Source organism: Vicugna pacos, chromosome 3 (assembly GCF_048564905.1).
Source record: "Vicugna pacos chromosome 3, VicPac4, whole genome shotgun sequence".
NCBI lineage: Eukaryota > Metazoa > Chordata > Mammalia > Artiodactyla > Camelidae > Vicugna > Vicugna pacos.
This window is the reverse complement of record NC_132989.1, coordinates 2,259,822-2,280,188: the sequence shown is the minus strand read 5'-3', so window position 1 is coordinate 2,280,188 and position 20,367 is coordinate 2,259,822. Positions and strand designations below refer to the sequence as shown.

The 20,367-nt window shown below is 52.0% G+C and overlaps 1 protein-coding gene across 1 annotated transcript in view; it reads right to left on the bottom strand.

Moving 5' to 3' along the window:
- Nucleotides 1–4,641: 4,641 nt before the first annotated feature.
- Nucleotides 4,642–20,367, bottom strand: part of WNT3A (Wnt family member 3A) — a 45,038-nt gene continuing 29,312 nt past the window's right edge. The window contains exons 3-4 of the mRNA XM_006218761.4: nt 12,227–12,492; nt 4,642–6,656 (exon numbers count right to left, since the gene is read on the bottom strand). Of these exons, the coding sequence (XP_006218823.1) occupies nt 6,177–6,656; nt 12,227–12,492 (746 nt within the window). The 3' untranslated portion in view covers nt 4,642–6,176. The remainder of the gene's footprint in view (nt 6,657–12,226; nt 12,493–20,367) is intronic.

Sequence of the window (20,367 nt, the reverse complement as noted above, 5' to 3'; positions counted from 1 at the left end):
AAATGACTGTTTACTGTGTGCTCCAGAGACTCAAATAAAAAAAAAGAGAGAGAGAGAGAAAGACGTGATTGAGGAGCCAGCCTGGATCTAAACATCAATTAGCACCTTCTGACTAGCTCCTGTCCCAGCTGGCAGGACAGGCGGTGGCGGCTCCCAGGCTGGAGCCCTCCCCAGGGCTTCCCCAGCACCCTGGGCACCCTGCCTGGTCCTGACATCTGCAGGGACCGACCTCTCAGAAGTATGAATGCAGAAGGGGCCAAGACTGAGGATGCTGGAGCCGTAGAAACTGCACCCTATGCTCACCTCCTCTTGGAAGCCCTCACAGATGACCCAGAAAGTAGTGAAGGGGCCATCACCCAACTCTCCAGGGCCAAGGTCACCTGGGAGGTGAGGGGTAAGGCGGGTAGGAGTGTCCTCTGCTAGCTGTTCCCCATCCTTCCCCTTATGGTGGGCCAGGGAGGGAGGAAATGGGGTGGCCTTGCCTTCACGAACTCACACTGAGGAGAGTGGCCTCATCTAACAGGTCTCAGTTTACCACTCAGTGCCTGTGAACAGAAGGACTGGCAGCAATAGCACCCAGTGGGATGACAGAGATGCTGTCCCATTCCTCCAAGCTTTGGATGTCACCCTGGGAGGTCATCATCCAGATGGCTGGACTTGGGGCTGGAGGGCAGTGTGGGTGGGTTAAGGTGCCCTGTTCCTGCTCAGGCCAGGAGGCCAAGGGGCTGCTGGAGAGAAAGCTGCTGACTGCCAGGATGCCCTGTCCTTGGGTGTCCCAGCCAGAGGGTTTCATGAAAGGAGACAGGGTTCCAACAGGGAAATGAGTGGCAGGCAAGAGGGCCAAGCGGCTTGGGAAGGGCCGGGAGGCCTGAGCTGGGGGGAGGCCATTAAATGGGAGAACAGAGGGAGTGGGGCCGGACCTCAGGATGGACTGTGTCATGTCCCCCAGATAAAGCATGGGTAAAGGCCGGGCCAGCAGCCCACCTAGCCCAGGGGGGCAGGGGGCCAGCACTATGTGGGGCCAGGGAACCTGGCTGGGCCTCCTCAGCTCTCTGTACCAGGCCTGCCGCCCAGAGCTGGCCCTGCACCTGTTGCCATGGAGGTCCCAGCCCTGGAGGTTCTGGCCCAGCACAGGGGTCTGGGGATAGGATTCTGAGCATCCCTGAAGGGTGGAAACTGAGGCCCCAGGACCCAGAAAGTGGGAGTGTTGCGGGGAGGGTCTGTGGGGGCCCCAGGAGGAGGGGGCTGGCCACATTCCCTCCAGGACTTCAAAGCTGCTGCCCTGGGAGTGTGAGATTCGCAAGGGGCTGGGCCCAGGGGGGCCCTGGTGGGTTGAGGCCCCACTACCTCCGGGCCTTTAATATGGTTATTCCTCTCCCGTCTCAACTACCTGTGAACAGGCCCACCAGGCCCATTTCCTCCTTCTTCAGGGCTGGCGGGAGGGGCTGTAAACTCCCTGGAGAGGTGGCTTCTGAGGCCCAAGCAGGCTGCCCTGTTCTCTGCCCTCCCTCTGAGTTGAGGGTAAAGGGCAAGTGGGGCGGGGTGGGGGGCTGGGCCAGGGTTCATGGGGACGTGCTGATCTTGGCAGGTGAGGGGGGCCAGCTGGGCTCCAGAGGGGGCCCCAGATGGAATATCCCACATCAGCAAAATGCAGGAGCAGAGAGGCCCTGGGAAGCCGCCTCATCCCACAGGCTCTTGCACCGGGGGGAAACTGAGGCCCCGAGAAGGATGGGGCTTACTTCCAGCCAGCAGGGAGTTGAGGGTTTTGCCCCCTCACTCACACAGGCCCTTGCTAGCTCCCCTTGCCCATTTACCGGGGCCTGTCCTGTGGACCCATGGGCATCTTCTGGTGGGGCTCTGCCTCTCTCTGCCCTGGAGCCATGGTGATGGGAGTGGGTGCCTGGTGCTTCACCTCATGGAGAGCTGGGTCCAAGTAGGCAGAACCTACTTCTGCATCAACTCCCAGGGTAGCTCCTGTTTGTCTCCGGTGTCTACGCCTGCTTTCCTAGGAGGCCCAGCCCTGCCCCTGCGTCTTCTCTTGGTATGTCACCTCTTTAACCTTGTGGCTGTGCCCCTACCCCCCTGCCCAGCCTGTCCTGCCCTTTCATGGTGGAGTCCCTGGCGCCTGGATGCCGGGCTCCTGCCTGGGCCCTAGCTCAGAGGTGCTGCACTGTTTGTGCTGTCTGTGCGTTGTGGATGTGGCCCATAGGCGGCTCGAGTAGGGCACCTGTCACCTCTCCGCCTCCAGGCCCTGACTCCTGTGTGGAGTGTCTGATCTGGCCCTATTGCCTGGTGACTCACACAGGTGGGTGAGATGGGCCACCTGCGCTCCGGCCCCAGACACTGCCCTATGCACTTAATCACTGGCTCCCTCTTTATGGAGCATCTGCCCAGAGCTCGTCTAACCCCAGCTGACCCCTTGGAGCCCCAGTTGGGAATCCCTGGTGGTCAGCTACAGCCCTGGAGCAGTGGGTGACCCAGCCCGAAATGGCCTGGTTCGGGGAGTAGCGAGCCCTGAGCCAATAAGGCCTTGGGCTTGGGGTGGGATGCTGGTGTGCCAGCCCGGGGAAGCTGATGTGATTTGGGGTGTGAAGGTGGGAGCTTTGGGAGTCCAGAGCCCTGGGTCTGTCTCCAGTCCCTCAGTCTCGCTGGGCCCCATCAAGCTCTGTCTTCAGTGGCTTGGAACCTCCAGTGAAGACTGCTATGGCCAGGAGGGGATGGTAGGGGAGGTGTTCTGGGGTCCTGTCTTGAGGGATGAAGCCATGACCTGCCATCACTATGCTTCCTGTCTCCTCCCTCCCTCCCTTGATGGATTCCCACTCTATCCACCAGGCAGCTCTCTATCCCCTACCACAGCTCCCTCCTGATGCAGGACTGTCTGGAGTAGATACGCTTGGCCACCTGTCCAAGACCCCCTGTCCCGCCAGCTGTGGTTCTGTCAGCAGAGGGTAGCGCTGCCTTCCTCTGCTCTCAAGGACACCATGTGGCCCTGAGGCTCTAGCCATGGAGCCAGCTGAATTGGGTGTCCCTCCTTCTGCTCTCAGGAGGCACAGGCCTCCCAATTATGGGCTTCTGGCAAGACCTCCTCCTGTCTGCCCCGTGCCCCGCTCCCTTCCATCAAATGGCCCATGGAGGGTGGAAGTCAGAGGGCCTGACCTCTGAGAGGGTGGGGGCTCGGTTTCCTGTCCTCAGCTCTAGCATCATGTCCCCTCATGCCCCACCTGTCCCAGCTGCCCCTTCATCCTGGCCTCCTCCACTGACCCCATCCTGGGGGTCTAGCTGGGTAGCAGGGCAGGGCTCAGAGGTGGTGGTAGTAGTCGGGGAGCAAGAAAGGCAGAGAGGGGAGCAAAGACTCTGCTCCTGGCTTGGAGAGGTGAAGGTGTGGCCTTGAGAAAGCCAACCTCACCCCCTGGCTCCTGCAGCCTCAATTTTCAGAGTCCCTCCCAGCTCCCCACACCCTGTACACCCTGAGTGCGGGTGGATGTGGGCAACAGCCATGGAGGGACAACGTGAGGCCCTGGCCAGCAGGATGTCTTGTTTGCCTGAGAGCTCTCCCTGCCCGGCGTGGAAAGGCAACCCCATCTCCATCCCAAGGTTCTGAGCATGGTTGCGGTACCTGGCTAACCATACAGTTACAGACCACTGATTCCTGCCAAGGCTTGCGCACCTAGCTGTCGCCTGTGTGGAGGGGAGGCCGGGGGTCCAGGGTCAGCTCTGGCCTCTGGCCTGAGGATGGACAAGGGCAGGAGAGAGCCCCTGGGAGTTCTCAGCTTCATGCAGCAGGTCTCTGCCAGCGAGGGATGTCCCTCATGACCTCCAAACTGGATTCCAGCTGCAAGCGCTGTGACTTCTAAAGTGACCTTTGTAGGAGGTGGGAGGAGGCCAGGCCCAGAGAGAAGCACCTGCCTGGTTTCTAGGACTCAGGCTGGTGAGCCTTGGATCAAGGGAACATGTCTTGCCTACTAGCCAGAGTGGGCTCCTAGAACACCCCGTGGCGGGGCCTAGATGAAGACCCCACACAGGGGCCATGGCCCCAAGCCCAAGGAGCACAGCCATGCTGCTGGTGCTCAAATGTCAACTGAGTGCAGCGTGTTGTAGATGTTTGGGAAAGTGGCTTTCAGCTGACTTGGTGGATGTCCTGCTGCACCACTGACATGCGTGGGGTCTCTGCCAGCTGGGGCTGTTCACAGTGCCCTGCTCACTGCACTGCACATTCCTGCAGCAGGCAGGCCTCCTTGCCCCTTTCTCTGCATTTCCACTGGGGTCTTCTGTCCTGGTCTCTAGCCTACCCTGCCCCAGACTTTGAGACCACTGGATTGTTTCCTCCTTTCTTTAGAGTAACCAGCCCTCTTCCTTTCCCTGGAATTCTGGCTCTGGAAGCCACTGCAGAGGCCCCAGGAGTCTCTGAGCTCAGCAGGCTGACCACCTCCTCCCGTCTGGGCCCCTCCCAGAGGGCCATGACTGATCCAGGCCCCACACCTGCTGACCCACCACCAAAAATCCAGCACAATCCACAGGCTTATTTGGTTGTTTCTTCTTTTTGTTTTTTTGTTTGTTTGTTTGTTTTGTTTTTACTTTCCCCATTGTTTGAAACTCACAAGCTATGACTAAAATAATTTCTTTCATAGAAAGAAAAGGAAAACAAGAACACCATGTCTGTTTGTCCAGCTCCTGTGTATGGTGGATATAGCAGCATCAGAAATAAAATTAAAATCGAAAACGCAAAATTCAAGGCAGAGGAAGGCCGCGTCCCTAGTGGGGCATGCAGATCATCCCTCCCCTCACTGTGTCTTCTCCCCCTGCCTGGAGGGCAGGCCCCCCGGGGCCAGGGGACCGGGCAACGTTTCACAGTGGCAGAGGCTGAGCAAGGAGAGGTCTTGGAGTGGCAGCACCTGGCAGGAAGTCCCTGTGGGCATTGGCTGAGGGGTCCAGCAGCCTCCCTCATTCCCAGACTAGCTGAACAAATCAAATGTGAGGAGGACTGAGTGGCCAACCAGAGACTCCACGACAATGGAGTCGTGGACCTGCCAGTGGAAGGCAGGTCTGGCGCATCATGACTGCAGTAGCAGGACCTGAGGGTCAGTCCTGACCATGAGGGACTGGGAGGAAGACCACCCCTCCGGGGACTGTGGGTCCTCTGTCTGCAGCACCAGTGTGGGCTCACCTCACTCCCCCCACCAAATCTCCCAAACAACCTAAGCCCACTCAAAGTGAGCTGAGTGTGGCCCGGATGGTAGTGCGGGCCAGTGGCTCTGGGCAGCTTTGGAGTCTGGACCCTTCTTGCCTTTACCTTGCAAGGGACTGTGAATGAGGGAGGTGGAGAGAGCTGAGGCCAGGAGAGATGCAACAGCAGGACTGGAACAGGAGGCTTTGCTCCTCTCCCATGGATGGGATGGGTTGCAAGTGGGAATGCAAAGACAGGGAGGAGGGAGAGGACTTTCTGTCAGCTGCAAAGTAGAGGGCACTGCTGACCAGGCCAAGAATGGCGCCTCGCTGGGGCCCGGGTGACTGATGCCCAGCACAGGGCAGCCAAGACAGAGCCAGGTCTCCGGTTCCAGACTCTTCCTCGGCCTGCTGCCACCAGGCCCCATCTTTTTCACCCAAGCCGAGGCAGTTCGTGTGGCTCTGCCAGACAGAGGCTCTCCTGGGTAGGGTCCCCGGTTGGGAGCGTTGGCAGATACCAGGCTGAGGGAGGAGTGCCACAGGCCTTCAGGCACCTGAATCATTGGAGTGGCGGGGGAGGGGGAGGTGGCAGACCTCATTGGAAAGGATGGGGGAACAGGATGCACCCCACAGGTTCTCCACAGCTCGTTCTGCCAGGGGATACTGCTCTACACAGACGAGATCCGGTGGATGGAACCGTGTGGTCTTCTGAGGATAGTTAATAGCAGGCTAAATCCCCAGCCTGGGAGTCCTGTGCCCAGAGAGGGCGGTGCCCCCGTCCAGGACCCCCATCCCTGGAGCTTCATCTTGAGAAGGGGCCCCGCACCTGTTGGGAAGAACTCCACCCCCACTCAGGAGCCTCACCCCTGCGCTACTAAAGAGGACTCCGCCCCCATCCAGGAACTCCACCCCGGAGCTCCGCCCCATCCAGGGAGAAGCCCCGCCCCCCAGAGGGGGCCGGCCTCCCCGCCGGGAGGAGCCCCGCCCCGCCGGCGCCCGGGGGGCAGCGCCCACTACTTGCAGGTGTGCACGTCGTAAACGCGCGCGCACTCCTGGCAGCTCACGTAGCAGCACCAGTGGAAGACGCAGTGGCACTTCTCCCTGCGCCGCTCGGTGCGCGCGTTGTGGCCGCGGCCGCAGCACAGCAGGTCGCAGCCGTCGATGCCGTGCGAGCTCACATTGCAGGTGCGGTCGCGCGTGCCGAAGGATCCGGTCTCGGCGTTGGGCTCGCAGAAGTTGGGCGAGGCCTCGTAGTAGACCAGGTCGCCCTCGGTGGGCACCTTGAAGTAGGTGTAGCGTGGCCGCAGGGTCTCCACCCAGCCGCGCGACTCGCGGTGCTTTTCCACCACCATTTCCGAGGCGCTGTCGTACTTGTCCTTGAGGAAGTCACCAATGGCACGGAAGTCGGGCTGCGACCACCAGCAGGTCTTCACCTCACAGCTGCCCGACAGCCCGTGGCACTTACACTTGAGGTGCATGTGGCTGGCGATGGCCTGCAGGAGCGCGTGAGCAGGGGGGCGTCAGGGCCGGCTCTCAGTCTCCCCGCCTCCCCAGAGGATGGCTGTGCTCCTCGCCTGCAGCTGCCCCTCTGCTCACCTGGCAAACTCAACCCGTCCACCTGCTCCATAGAGCTCCCGCAACTCCCAGGCTTAGTGGGTGCCCTTGCCCAGCGCCACCCTTCCCTGTGGTGCCAGCAGGCTCTTGTACCATGTGACTCCCCGGGGCCGACCCAAGATCCCCAGAGGGCAAGGCCTGAGAGGCTCCCCCTTCCCCTCCTTGGCTGGGTTTACTTCTGTATCATCTATGTTGGGTGAAGGAAGGAAGTAACTTGTGGCATGTAAGTGTCCGGGTGCAGGAGGGAAGGAGTTCATTTTGACTGAGAGAATCCAAGACCTGGCCCAGATGAACTGTGCCTGGGCTGAGTGGCGAGGCTGGGGGAGGGTCACAGGAGTGGCTTGAGCAGGGCACCTTCAGGGCCCAGGAAGCTGGGTTTAGTCTACTGTTTGGAGAGTGGCTGAGGAGTATGTGTTTCTCCCGAGGGCATCTCACCATCAGGTTCTCTTCCTTTCTCTCTGTGGGGAAAAGAGTCGGGGTGGGCGTGGGGTGGTGAAAGGGTCCTGTGACATAATCAGAACTGAGACTGCACTGTCCACTACGGTGGGCACCAGCCACCTGTGAGCCCCTGACATGTAGCTGGTGGTCCAAACTGAGAAGTGCTGTTTAATTCAAACTACATGCTGGGTCACACTAAATCCCCAGATTCACATAAGAAGAGGATGTAAACTATTTCATTCAAAATTTTAATATTGATTGCATTATTGCAATGATAACATGTTGGCTATAGTGGGTTAAAAAAGATTTATCATTAAAACAAATTTCACTTGTTTCCTTTTTAAATGTGGCTACTAGAAATTTATAAATATGTATGTGGCTTCCATTACTCTTCTGTTGGACAGTGCTGGCCTGAGGCTTCATGTGGGCTCTGTGTCCAGCTGCTGCCTCCACCCTGTCCCTCACCCCCGATTATTTCTTCACTCCTTCCCTCTTATACTGGCCCTTTCTTAGGGGCATCTGTAAATTACTCACTCCCCCAAGTCCAGTTCTGTCTAATCTCCATTCTCTTCTCTTTTGTGGCCAAGCTTTTCCAAAGAGGAGCTACCACTTCCCATCTCTGCCTCCCTAGTTGCTTGTTTTAGTTCTACTTTTGATCAAAATTACATATGCATACACTTTAAAGAGTCCAACAGTGCTTAAGACCTGTTAAGAAAAACAGGAGTTCTGCTCCCACACACTCACTCACAGCACTTTCCCGACCACTTGAGGCAGTACTTTGCACCTCTAATAAAATATTTGTCTTGCCACTTCTTGATTTTTCAGTATTTGGCATTGTCTATGGACCTCTCACCATGGAGGTCCCATAGACTTCACCCCACAACTCTGATGCACACTTTTCCCAACCCCCTTTCCTACTCTAAAAACTGTAGCATAATTCCAGTGAGGTCAATATTTAGTGCTGACAGTATTGGGGCTGTGTTAAATGTCATAGCATCCTCAGTTGAGCCATGTGACATGATTGCTTTTCCTTTTCTACAAAACGTTTTGTTATTGTTATTTTTAATGTATTTATCACAGATTCATTCTCAAGCTCTCCCTTAGTTGCCTAAATATGCTCTTCAAGACTTTCAAACACATCAGGTTTTCTATTAATTTCAGCTTCTTGGAGATTTCTTTTTCAAAGGCCTTCTAGCAAATTTTGTGAAATGTGCATGTCTGGAAAAAAATCTTTTCTACTTGAAAAGTTGAAAAGATTGTTGAGTATAAATATTTTTCCCTCTCAGGATACTGAAAGCATTGCTCTATTTCATTCTAGCTTTCACTGTTGTTCTTAGAAACTCTGATGACATTTTGCGTCCGGATCCTTTGCATGAAACCAAACCTTCTTCTGGGAAGACTGGAAGGTTTCTGTGTGTCATAGGCTGTGAATTTCACAGCAATGAGTTTTGATGTGGGTCTTCCTCTTTCTTGAGCCAATCACTTATGGGGCCTGTGTGGTCTGAACTTCTGCTCTTCAGCCCTGGAAACCTTCTTGTCTTACTTCTTTGACAATTTCCTTATCTCCACATTCATCATTATCTCCCTTGGACAGATACTCCACATTTTCTAATTTTTCCTATTTTCCATCTCTTTGTCTTTTTTTCTCTACTTTGTAGAAAGGGTGTCTCAACTATCTTCCAACCTTTCTGCTGAGATTTTGTTTATGCTTTCCTATTTTTAATTTCTAAGAGCTTCTCCCCCCCCCCCCCAATGTTCTTTTAAATTAACATCCTGTTCTAATTTCATGGATTCAGTGTTTTATCTCTCTGGGAATAGTGATAGTTTTTTGAAGTTTTCATCTGTCTTTACAATGTATCTTTCCCATAACTTCAGTTTTTGTTTCTTTATTTTGGTCTTTGCCTTTGTGGTTGCTGGAGGCCTTCCTCAGATGTCCAGTGATCCTTGGCTGTCTGGTCATACTTAAAAGTGGGGCACCAAAAAATCTTGTTGGAATCTCCTGTGCAGGGACTCATAACTTGGGCCCTCACTATAGAGTGATCTGGCCACATTGTTTTTTGGGGAACCCCACATCAATATCTTCAAGTCTTTTCTCTTGGGTTGGTCTGATTCTCAGGGGGGACTTTTCCATTCTCCTTCCTAGAGCATAATCAAGCTTCACTGTGGCATTAGGAGATCAGGAAGAGAAATGTGTATGTAGACAGACCAGTTTCACTTGGGCAGTCTCACCCTCAGCTGTACTTGGTGTCCTTCAGCCCAGACACCTTCTGCTTTATTCTTTCTAGGGAATAAGCTTCCAGACTTCTGCCATGGTAAAGGAGGGGTGTTGCCTGGATGCAAGGGGTTGGACAGAAGAGCTGGTAGCTTAAAAAGTGCTTTGAAAATAGATTTCAGCCAATCTTTCTGTTTCCAATGCCATATTTATCTCTACTTCTCAAGATATCTGCTACTAGAAATTCCTGGTTCTCAGAGGTCTCTGCTGGCTTAAGATTCAGCTTTCCTGAGTGTACTAAGATATTGAGTATTCATCTATATGATTTTTGCTTTCAAAGTTTGTTGCCATTGTCACCTCTTCTGTCTTCCACGTTCCCAGTTGTTTATTTATGTATCTTAAAATTAATTTATTGTCATTTTAGTAGGTTTCTAGGAGAATGCAGAGGGGAAAGTTTGTATTTTGTTTGTCATCTTTAACTGGAAGCCCCCATTCATTCTTCAGGTCTACAATTTCTATGTGATTCTTTCCCAAATTTATTATATTACATTTTAGCTTTGTCAGCATACGTAAGCTCAGTTTTTCATAATCTACGACTAATAATTCCAGTATTCAGAGTCTTGTTTCTGGTTTCTCTTTTCCTTTATCTTTCCCATTTCTGCTGGTTATCACTCACTGTATCATCAGCTCATTTAACAGGTTATCTTTGATTATGTATTGGATATTGTGTTTGAAGAATTATTTGTAGGAAATAACTTCAGCCTAGCATAAGGTTACCATCCTCCAAAGAAGATGTATCTGCTTTTTCCAGGTGCCTGGATATACCAGCAATTTGGAACCATATTCAGCCTTGAGATTTTTCTAGCCTGCAATGTGCACAAGGGTTCGTCTCCTTCTGGTTTTCCTCTACTCCTCAGGGTCCCAGCCTAAACTGAGGAGTTATTTCCTAAACATAGCACCTTTCGTGGGCCCCTTTTAGCTCTGTGAGGCTGCTGAAAGTGCAGCTCAGCATATGCACTTCTTTCCACATCAGCAAATGACCCTTGGACAAAAGCTGCCCCAGGTACCAGGCTCAGAGTCTTGTCTTCTCCTGGACCTTGGACTGCTAATCCTAACTATATGGTTAGTTATTTGACACCTGACAATTATTTTATGGAAGTGTAACATACATACAAAAATTTATATGTCATAAGCACAAAATATGACAAAGTTCCACAGATTACCCGCCCCAGAGCATCAGCTCCTAAGAATCTCCCAGCATGCTCTCTTCCAGTTGTTATCCTCTCCTTTCTCCAGGGCATGCATTCTAACAGCATTTCCTTGATGACTAATGATACTGATCACCTTTTCATATATTTACTGGCCATTTCTAGATCTTCTTCTAAGTGGCTTTCCAATTTTTAGACAACTTTCCTACTGGGTTATCTTTTTTATTGTTAATTTGTAGAGATTTATTTATTTATAGAAAAATTTAGAGTTCTTTTTATAATTTTCATGTGTTTGTTGGAGATATATATTGTGAACACTTCCTCCTGTGTGGATTGTCTTTTTAGTTTCATGGAGGTGCCTTTTTACAAACAGATGTTCTTAATTTTAATATAGTCCACATGATTACATTTTTTCCTTCATTATGATTGCTTTTTTGGGGGCCTTTTTAGGAAATTTTTGCCTAATTCAAGGTCACAAAGATGTTTTCTTCTAAATTTTTTTTCTTTAACCGTTTCCATTTGGATTTATAATTGATTTTTTAAAATACGGCATACGGTAGGGGGGCAAGATTAAGTTTTTCCATATTGTTATCGAGTTGACTGAGGACCATTTATTGAAAAGCCCATTTCCCTCTCTGTACTGCACTATCTTCTCTATGATAAATTAGGTGACCGTATACAGGTGAGCAGTCTATACTTTTAAAGGGTGCTTCGTACATTTCATCCTCCATTTATACTCTTCCTTACCAGGAAGAGCCATCTGAGTCACCTAGTTCCCTGTTTGGAAGTCATATGTCCCTGTTCACTCTTTAGCCCTTCACAATTCCCCAGTTCCACTGGCCAAGGCCAGGGCCCTTTTGGTGTTGCTAACTCTGCTGGACACCTCTCAGTCCCTATATGCATCACTTCCTAACAGAAGTTCCCCACTGACCTTCTGACTAAGTCCCTTTGCAGTTTGGTCCCTACCAGCCTCTCCACTCCCCAGATCTCTTTCCTCCTCTGTTCTCCATATTCTTCCCATATTTTTCCTGGCCTAACTCACTTGCATTTTTTCACCTCTGGGCTACCCAGAGGCTCTCCTGGCCTCCCCTCATCTAGATAACTGCCAATTACTCTGCTTGTCCCCACTCATCACCTCTGCCAGTGTAAGTCTGTTTCGAGACTCCAGCCTGGGTCTGACCTCTTGGTCTTGTGTGTACATTTCCTCTTTATAGAACTTACCGCACTGCGGTGTGGTGGCCTGGCTGTCTCCCTCCCTGAATGTGATGCTCCCTGAAAGCTCCTGCAGGGCGGGCCTTTGTCCCATCCCAAATGGGCCCGCCATCCTGTGGGAATGCCGTAGACCTTGTGGGAGCAACTGCACAGCTCTGTTTCAAACATCCCTGGTCAGGAGGCGAGCAGACCCCCAGCCGGGCCACCATAGGCGTCCCTCCCGCAGCCCACTGCCCTGCCCCCACCGTGGGGTGGTAACCCCTCAAGGGACCAGAGCACAGGCCCTGCTCTGAGAGTCTCTATTTCCCGGGACCTGCAGGGGTGTGGTCTCCGGGCTCTCCAGTTAACACCGCGGGACGAGAGGGGGCCGAGGACGTACCTGGCGCCCAGCCTCATTGTTGTGGCGGTTCATCGCGGAGCGAGCATCCGGCCGGTTCTCCCGAGCGTCTGCGAACTCCCGAGACACCATCCCGCCGAACTCGATGTCCTCGCTGCAGCCGCCCCACTTCCAGCCCTCGCCCGGCGAGCCCTGGTGGCGGCCGCTGCAGCCGCAGATGGCAGCCGAGCCCTCGGCGCACGAGCGTGTCACAGCGAAGGCGACGCCGGCGGAGGCGATGGCGTGCACGAAGGCGGACTCCCGGGTGGCTGCGGAATGACGCGACATGGTTGGCAGGACCTGGCAGGGCGGGATGGTGGGGCTGGGCGTAGGGGCGTGGCTGCCTCTTCTCGGGCTGGGTCCTGGGCGCCCATGGTGGGCGTGGGGGGCTAGACTCACACCTCGGTAATCGGTAATCGGTAATGGGAGTCGGGGAAGCCTGGCTGAGATGCGATAGCAGCTTGCGTCCTGAAGCAAGGACCCAAGGAGGAGGGAGAGCGTCCACCAAAGAAAGTATCCTGAGGGCCAAGGAGCCCAAGAAAAAGAAAAAACTGGACATCACTTGTCATGGCGAACCACAGGGACAGCTGTAATCAGAAAGTCAGATCATAATCAGTGGTGGTGAGGATGTGGAGAAATCAGAACCCTGTACACTGCTGGCTGGAAGGAAACTGGTGCTGCCCCTTCGAATCGGTTTGGCACCTTCTTTAGAACATACACTTACCCTACGACCTGGTCATTTGTTTCTGAAGTATTTACCCTGGAGGAACCTGTGTCTAGGCAAAGATCAGGAAGCAAATGTCACTGCAGCTTTATTTGTAATAGTCCCAAACTGGCTGCTCCAAAATACCCATCAACAGGTGAAAGGATGGAAAACTGTAGCATAAAATAAAAAGTCGTGGGGATGTAATGTATAGCACAGTGACTAGAGTTAACAATATTGTATTAACAGCTCATACAACTTAATAACAAAACAAACAGACAACCCAATCCAAAAATGGGCAGAAGACCTAAACAAGCAATTCTCCAATGAAGACATACAAATGGCCAATAGGCACATGAAAAAATGCTCAATATCACTAATTATCAGAGAAATGCAAATCAAAACTACAATAAGGTATCACCTCACACCAGTCAGAATGGCCATCATTCAAAAGTCCGCAAATGGTAAATGCTGGAGAGGCTGTGGAGAAAAGGGAACCCTCCTACACTGCTGGTGGGAATGTAGTTTGGTGCAGCCATTGTGGAAAACAGGATGGAGATTCCTTTAGAAACTGAAAATAGAGTTACCCTATGATCCAGCATTCCCGCTCCTGGGCATCTATCCAAAGGTAACTCTAATTTGAAAAGATACATGCACCCCAATATTCAATGGAGTACTATTAGCGATAACCAAGACATGGAGACAACATAAATGTCAATCAACAGATGACTGGATAAAAAAGTTGTGAGATTTATATATAAAATGGAATACTACTCAGCCATAAAAAGAATAAAATAATGCCACTTGCAGTAACATGGATGGACCTGGAGATTGTCATACTAAGTGAAGTAAGCCAGAAAGAGAAAGAAAAATACCATATGATATCACTTAAATGTGGAATCTAAAAAAAAAATGACACAAATGAGCTTATTTATAAAATAGAAGCAGACTCACAGACATAGAAAACAACCTTACGGTTACCCGTGGGGAAAAGGATTGGGAAGCCATAAATTGGGAGTTCAAGATTTGCAGATACTAACTATTATATATAAAATAGACAAATAACAAGCTTATACTGAACAGCACAGAGAACTATATTCAATGTCTTACAGGAACCTATAATGAAAAAGAGTATGAAAACACATATATGTATGTACATGTATGATTGAAACATTATGCTGTACATCAGAAATTGACACAACATTGTAAACTGACTATACTTCAATAAAAAAAAGTACTGTACTGTATTTGAACGTTGCTAAGAGAGAAGGTCATAAACGTTCTCATCATAAGGAAAAATCTTGTAACTGTGTGGGGTGGTGGATGTTAACTAAACTTATTGCTGTGATCATTTCACAATATATACATAAATATTGAGTCATTATGTTGTACGTCTAAACTAACATAAGGTTATATGTCAATTATATTTCAATTAAAATGTTGTGGTATAGCCATAAAATGGAATTCTATTTAGCATATAGCAGGGAACGGAGTGTGGATAAATCTCAAAATAGTCAAACCGATTAATAAAAAGACAGACAAAAAAGCCTCCTGCTCATGTCCCAACAGCCCATGTTGAAGACTCCTGCCCAGATGTCTCGGTTGGAAGCTTCCAGCAGCCTGACAGCTCAGCCCAGAGCGTGGCTCCTGGCCCACATACCGCCCACCTGTGCCTCTTTCTCTGTCTGCACACCCTCTTTTGCTTCGGACACCAGGCACTGAGAGGCCCAGCTGAAGGGCTGCCTCCTCTGGAACTTTCTGAAGACCAGTGCCTCCTCACTCCGTGCTGCCCCTACATGCTCGGGCCTGGGAGCTGCAGGATGCCTGCCAGGAATTGCGTCCAGGCCATGACTGACCCCAGGGGCTGGCTTTGGAGCTGCCGGGCCCCTCCACAAATGGAGAAACTGAGTCAGGGAACGTGATATTGGTTTTGCAGAAGTTCAGAAGGTGATGGCTGGAGCTTGGGGAGAAAGCAGGTGGAGCTGATCTCGATCAGACAGGCATGTAGGGGAGTCAAGGGAGGCTTGCCTGCAAGAGGCCAGCTGCAGGGGGTTGCTGGGTTGGGGAGGGCCTAGCCTGGTAGACAGAGGCCTGGAGGAGCTGATCTCAAAGGACAGGCAGGAAGTTGACAGAGTGAAAGCACGGGGCAGGGGTATTCTGCATGGGGGAATCCACAAGAGCAGGGCCCCAGCAGGGGAGGGGGTGGGCTGGCAGGACTAGAGGGATGTGCAGAGCATGTGGGGGACAGCCTGGACTTTGCAGAGGGTGGAGCACCAGCCAGGATTCTCCAGACAGAATGAATGAATATATCATACCTGCGGAGTGTGTGCAAACATTTCTTCAAGGGAACCAAGCTATGATCCGCTGTGGGTGGAGGATAAGGGCCTGGGGGTATCGTGGGTCCTGTGTAATCTGATAGGCCTGGACTCTCATTGCTCTCTGGAAACTTCCAGGTGGCAAACACCCAACCACAAGTCCAGAAAGGGACTCCCCATTTCTTCCCTATCAGCCTCCCACTGTAGGCTTGGCTGGGGACTGCCCGAGTCTGAAGGCTGCCCTGGCCTCCCGAAGTGACCCTGGCCCCTCCTGCCCCTCCTGGTCCTTCGCCATGAGTCCAGTCCGCAGCATCCTTCACTTGTACCAGAAGTTCTTAGTTGGGACTGGCACCCCCAGCTTCCATCTTCCCCCAACCATACACATACACACAGACATGCACACACAGACGCTCTCACACTCACCCACATATACAAGCAAACACACACACACACACAACACACACACACACACAGGAGGATCGTTTTGTCCAGTGCCCATCTGGCCCTGCCCAGCCCCTTCTCTACTTCTTGCCACTGTGTCCTTGCTTGACTCACACTCAGGCTGACTCCTGCGCATCCACCGGACGCCCTTTCAGCCCTGTCCACCACTCCCTGGCCTCCAGCCACATTCAGCCCTCATCCTTTCCTTGGGTTCTTTCCAGTTGCTTCTCTGCTCATGTGCATCTGCTGTGTCCCCATCTCTGCTCTTTAGGGCACAGGCCAGGGTCCTGGCCGTGTAGTCCGGGCGCAGTCCATGCCCAGCAGAGCTCTTTGGGTCCCAGGCACTGGGAGCGCCCTCCTACACACATTCGGCCTGAAAGTTCCCTGAGGTGGAGATTGTGTCCCGTGCAGGTTTTGTTTCTAATCCGGAGCCTCAGGCTCATCCCACAGATGGCGGCTTGGGAGCAAGGGCCTGATCAGAGGAGAGGGCAGGGGCCCTGAGCTGGGGCAGGGAGTCCAGAAGGGTCTGAGCCCACCTGGGCAGGCCCACGCCCCGGGTCCTGGCTCTCTGGCCCTCCCTACCTAGATTGCTCTTGAACAAATTCAAGACAGCTCCTCTCACTGTCCCCTTCCCCAAAATCAGCCAGGTAGCTGCCTCCTCAAGACACTTGAAGTCCTTGCCCCATTTTCCTTTTATAATACAGCTGATCAGTTGCAGGCAGGCCTGGAGCCACCTTCTGCGGGCCCAAGGCACCCATAAATAAATACTGGCATGGACACAGACCCTTTTCCTTCTTGTCCCTCCGCTCAGCAGAACCCCCGCCCTTATTTTGTCTTCTCAAGGACTCAGGCTGTCCCGCACCTCCAGCTCCTCGGAGGGTGGGCTCACCTCCTGATTCTCACCACTTCAGGGTCCCAGTCTGGTGCCACCCCTCCTGTCTACGCAATGACCCTGGATTAGGGGCTGTTAGCTGGTGGCCTGGGGTCTTCTCACCCCTCGTCCCAGGGCAGAGCAGAGCCAGTATGTCTTGGGCATTCCTGGAATCCACTGCACACAACCTGGAACCTCTCTCAAAGCACCCACTCTGGTGGTCCATCTTAAGGCTCAGATTCTCCAAGGCCTGAATATGCTCCCCCAACTCCCTTTGAGCCTGTCCCCCAGGGCCTAGGGCTGGCTAGCTCTTACAGGAGGATCCTGCCTCTGTCCCTGCCTCTGCTCTGCCCCTTCCTCCACTCCTCCAGCCCCACCCCACCTCCCTTTCCCCAGGTTCTGAGATAAAGGGAGAGAAAGGGGGCCTGGGGCTTTGCCCTACCCTGAACAGGGCTTGGAGATCTCTGCTTATCGAGCTCAGGCAAACAGTCCAGGGCCGCCAGACACACTTGAGGGGAAGGGTGTGTGGGGTTGGGAGGGGTGCTCCCCCTTGAACTTGGTGGAAAAAGAACTCATTCCTGCCCTGCTCTGTCACCAACCTGCTGTGTGACCCTTCACATGTCTCTCTGCCCTGTGGGCCTCAATTTCCTCTTCAGCCAAATGAGGGGGGCTCCTCACAAAGTCTAAGGACACCTTGAAGCCAGCCTTCAACTCACTCATGAGGAAAAGAAGCCTTTGCAAAGACCATGGGCCAGAAGAACGTGAATACGGTTCATTCTGGCAAAGAAAGTCCCTTTTAAAATTGAAGGCATAGGTCTTTAAGCAATTCCCAGAGATATTGATCAATCACAAAGGGAAAACCTGAAACTCTGCATTGGAGAAATCTGGTAGACCCCAAATTATCAGAGAAGTTTGGGTTGCAGTCATCAGCAGTGGGACAGATGACAGACGGATGGACACCACAAGCCTCCTGAGACGATGCTCCAAGGACACCCCTCCTCCTTTGAGACGTTTCTCACCAAAGATGCATAACCTGCATCTAATCATCAGGAAACATCAGACAAACTCAAAGGCCTGACCAAGCTCCTCCCAGCCTTAAGGCACAAAGGGCCAGGGATGGGCTAAGGAGCCTAAGGACCTGGGATGGGATCCTGGACAGATAAGGTGGAAAAATGGGCAACATCTGGGTAAAGTCTGGAGTTAGTAGCGATGAATCTTAGTTTAAATGGATATAGCTGAGTTTGTGTGATGTCAGCACTGGAGGAGGCCTGGGAGGGGATCTGAATTCCTGCAGTTTCTATAAGTCTACAATTATTTTCAAAGGAGAAGTTAAATACATCCTGAGGCCATGCAGAAGGAACACAGCCAGAATGCCCAGCTGACATCCCACAGTGGTGGGGTTAACTCAGGAATCCACGGGTAGGCTTCTGGGGGTTCACAACCCTCTCAAATCATGAGCAGGGATGCCAGGGCATGCCTGAAAACTTGTGTGTGTGTGTGTGTGTGTGTGTGTGTGTGTTTTGTTTTTTGTTTTTTTTGAATAGAGGATCCATTGCTCTTATCAGAGTTCCACAGGGGTTTGAACCAAGAAGGTCATGACCAACGGCCTGGAGTAGCCTCAGCTTACAAAGGAAGGGAGACAGGGCTCCTCTGAGGTCGTGGGTGGGGAGGGCACAGCCAGGACTCATACCAGGGCCTGAAGCCCAGCAGCTGCCCCAATTACAGCGAAGTTTTTAGCCACAGACAGCAGCTTTCTAGAGTTTTCGGCTTCTGTTTATGCAACAGAGGCGGCTAAGGAGGGAAACGGGGAACCACCCTGCCCTTGGGAAGGGAATTACATCTTGGAGGTGAGACTGGAAATATCTCTGTCACCAGCAAAATCCCTTCTTTTGAATGGGCTGCGAGAGGTCAAGATAGGAGGAGTGGGTGTAGGCTATGGGAGGGGTGCTTAAGGACCAATGGTGCCAGTTTGCCAAGTTGCTGGGGTAGAGCCTGCATGAACATTTTGAACATCCTCTAGCTTGCTCTGTTCCAGCCCAGAAGACTCTTATTCCCACACTGTGATCAGGGGTTGGAAAAAGGAAGAAGAAAGGCAATCTCGTGTAAGAAAAGCATCTTCTAGCAGGAAAATAATCTTCCCCAGAAACCTGATGTTGTCTCATTAGCAATTATTTATTGAGTCAATGCTAAGTGCCAATGATCTAGCCTTCTTTTCATCCATCTACCAAATATTCATCCATTCAATCCACTTACCCACCCACCCATCATCCATCTACCATCTATCCACCATCTATCTATCCATCCATCCACCAGTGCATCCACCCATCCATTCAGGACCTGAGAGTCTATGAGTACCACATTAGGCTCACAACTAAGAATAAAAGATAAGTAAAAGGCAAGGTGCCCATTCTCAAGAACCAAGGTAAGAAATCTGCAAGACAGTGGATTGCTGCTTTATCTGATGAAATTTCTAACAACTCAGGCTTTCTGACAGTTGAAGGAGCTCCCCATGCTGGTGATAATTAAGCATAAACTGTGTGACCCACTGTTAGGTGGAAGAAATCCCTGCACTGTGAAGGAGGATGAACCAGAGGAATCCTTGCATTCCTTTAATGGGAGGCTCTGCTGTTGCAAATCAGGTTCTTTGCTTTGGGCTGTGCTGAGTCACCTGCCTTTGGGAACTTATAGATCATGGGGATGAGAATAGGGGGAACATGGACACACAGCAGGCTTGGCAACATGAGCTCTGGGTCAGGCCTGGGATGGATGGATGAATGGTGAATGGTGGAGAGTGGGTGGATGGGTGAGTGGATGAATGGTCGGACGGATGGATGGCTGAATGGTTGGATGGATGGATGGATGGATGGATGAATGGTTGGATAGATAGAAGGGTGGGTGGGTGGGTGGGTGGATAGATGGATGAATGGGTGGATGGATGGATGGATGGATGAATGGTTGGATGGGTAGATGGGTGGGTGGGTGGGTGGATGGATGGATGGATGAATGGGTAGATGGGTGGGTGGGTGGGTGGATGGATGGGTAGAGATAGAGGTAGAGTCTGGGGCAAGTGAGGAGTAGTATTTAGCAACAGCTGGGCATTTGGAGGCAGGCAGGGAGAGGTGCCTGGCAAGGATCCATTGCTGCTGAGGCCAGAGCAGCCCTAGTGAAGAGGCTGAGCGTCACATGTGAGACAGGCTTTGGTAGTTACTTCACCTCTCTGGGTCTCCGAATTTTAGAATCAGAGGGATCTTAACAAATCTTGTTTCCAGATTTGTATTTTATGGGCTTGGCAAGTATGGAGATCATGTGGGGACGGAAATGGGACTACAAAATGTTGTTACTTTTTTGAGAGAATAAGACAGACAAGAAAGGACCATCACAATTTCAGAAAAGGACCTTTTAACATTAAACAAGTACACATTTCCAAAGTCCTGTATGCCAAAGAAAGTTAAGAAAAAAATCCTTCCAAGGACCTCATCTTTGACATTTCACCACGAAGCTAGTGGTTTGCAATGATTTACTGAGCACTGGCTCTGTTCTAAGTGGACAAGAAGGCTGAAGCCTCTGTCCCAGGGCTGGCCTTCCCTCAGGGACATCACCCAGGGGGCCATTTCATCAGGGGTTGACAGGAGAGTACTGCCTGGAGGCCGTCCTGTCCTGGGCCCCGCGAATCCTTTTTTCACTGCTGAGAGAACTGGCCCAGACAGAAGGAGGGGAGCTCCTCTCTGCTGAGCTGCCGCTATGGGTCCGCTCAGCCCCAGAGACGTGCGGAGGCTCAGAATGTCAGCCCCAGGCCCCGGCTGCCCAGCAGCAA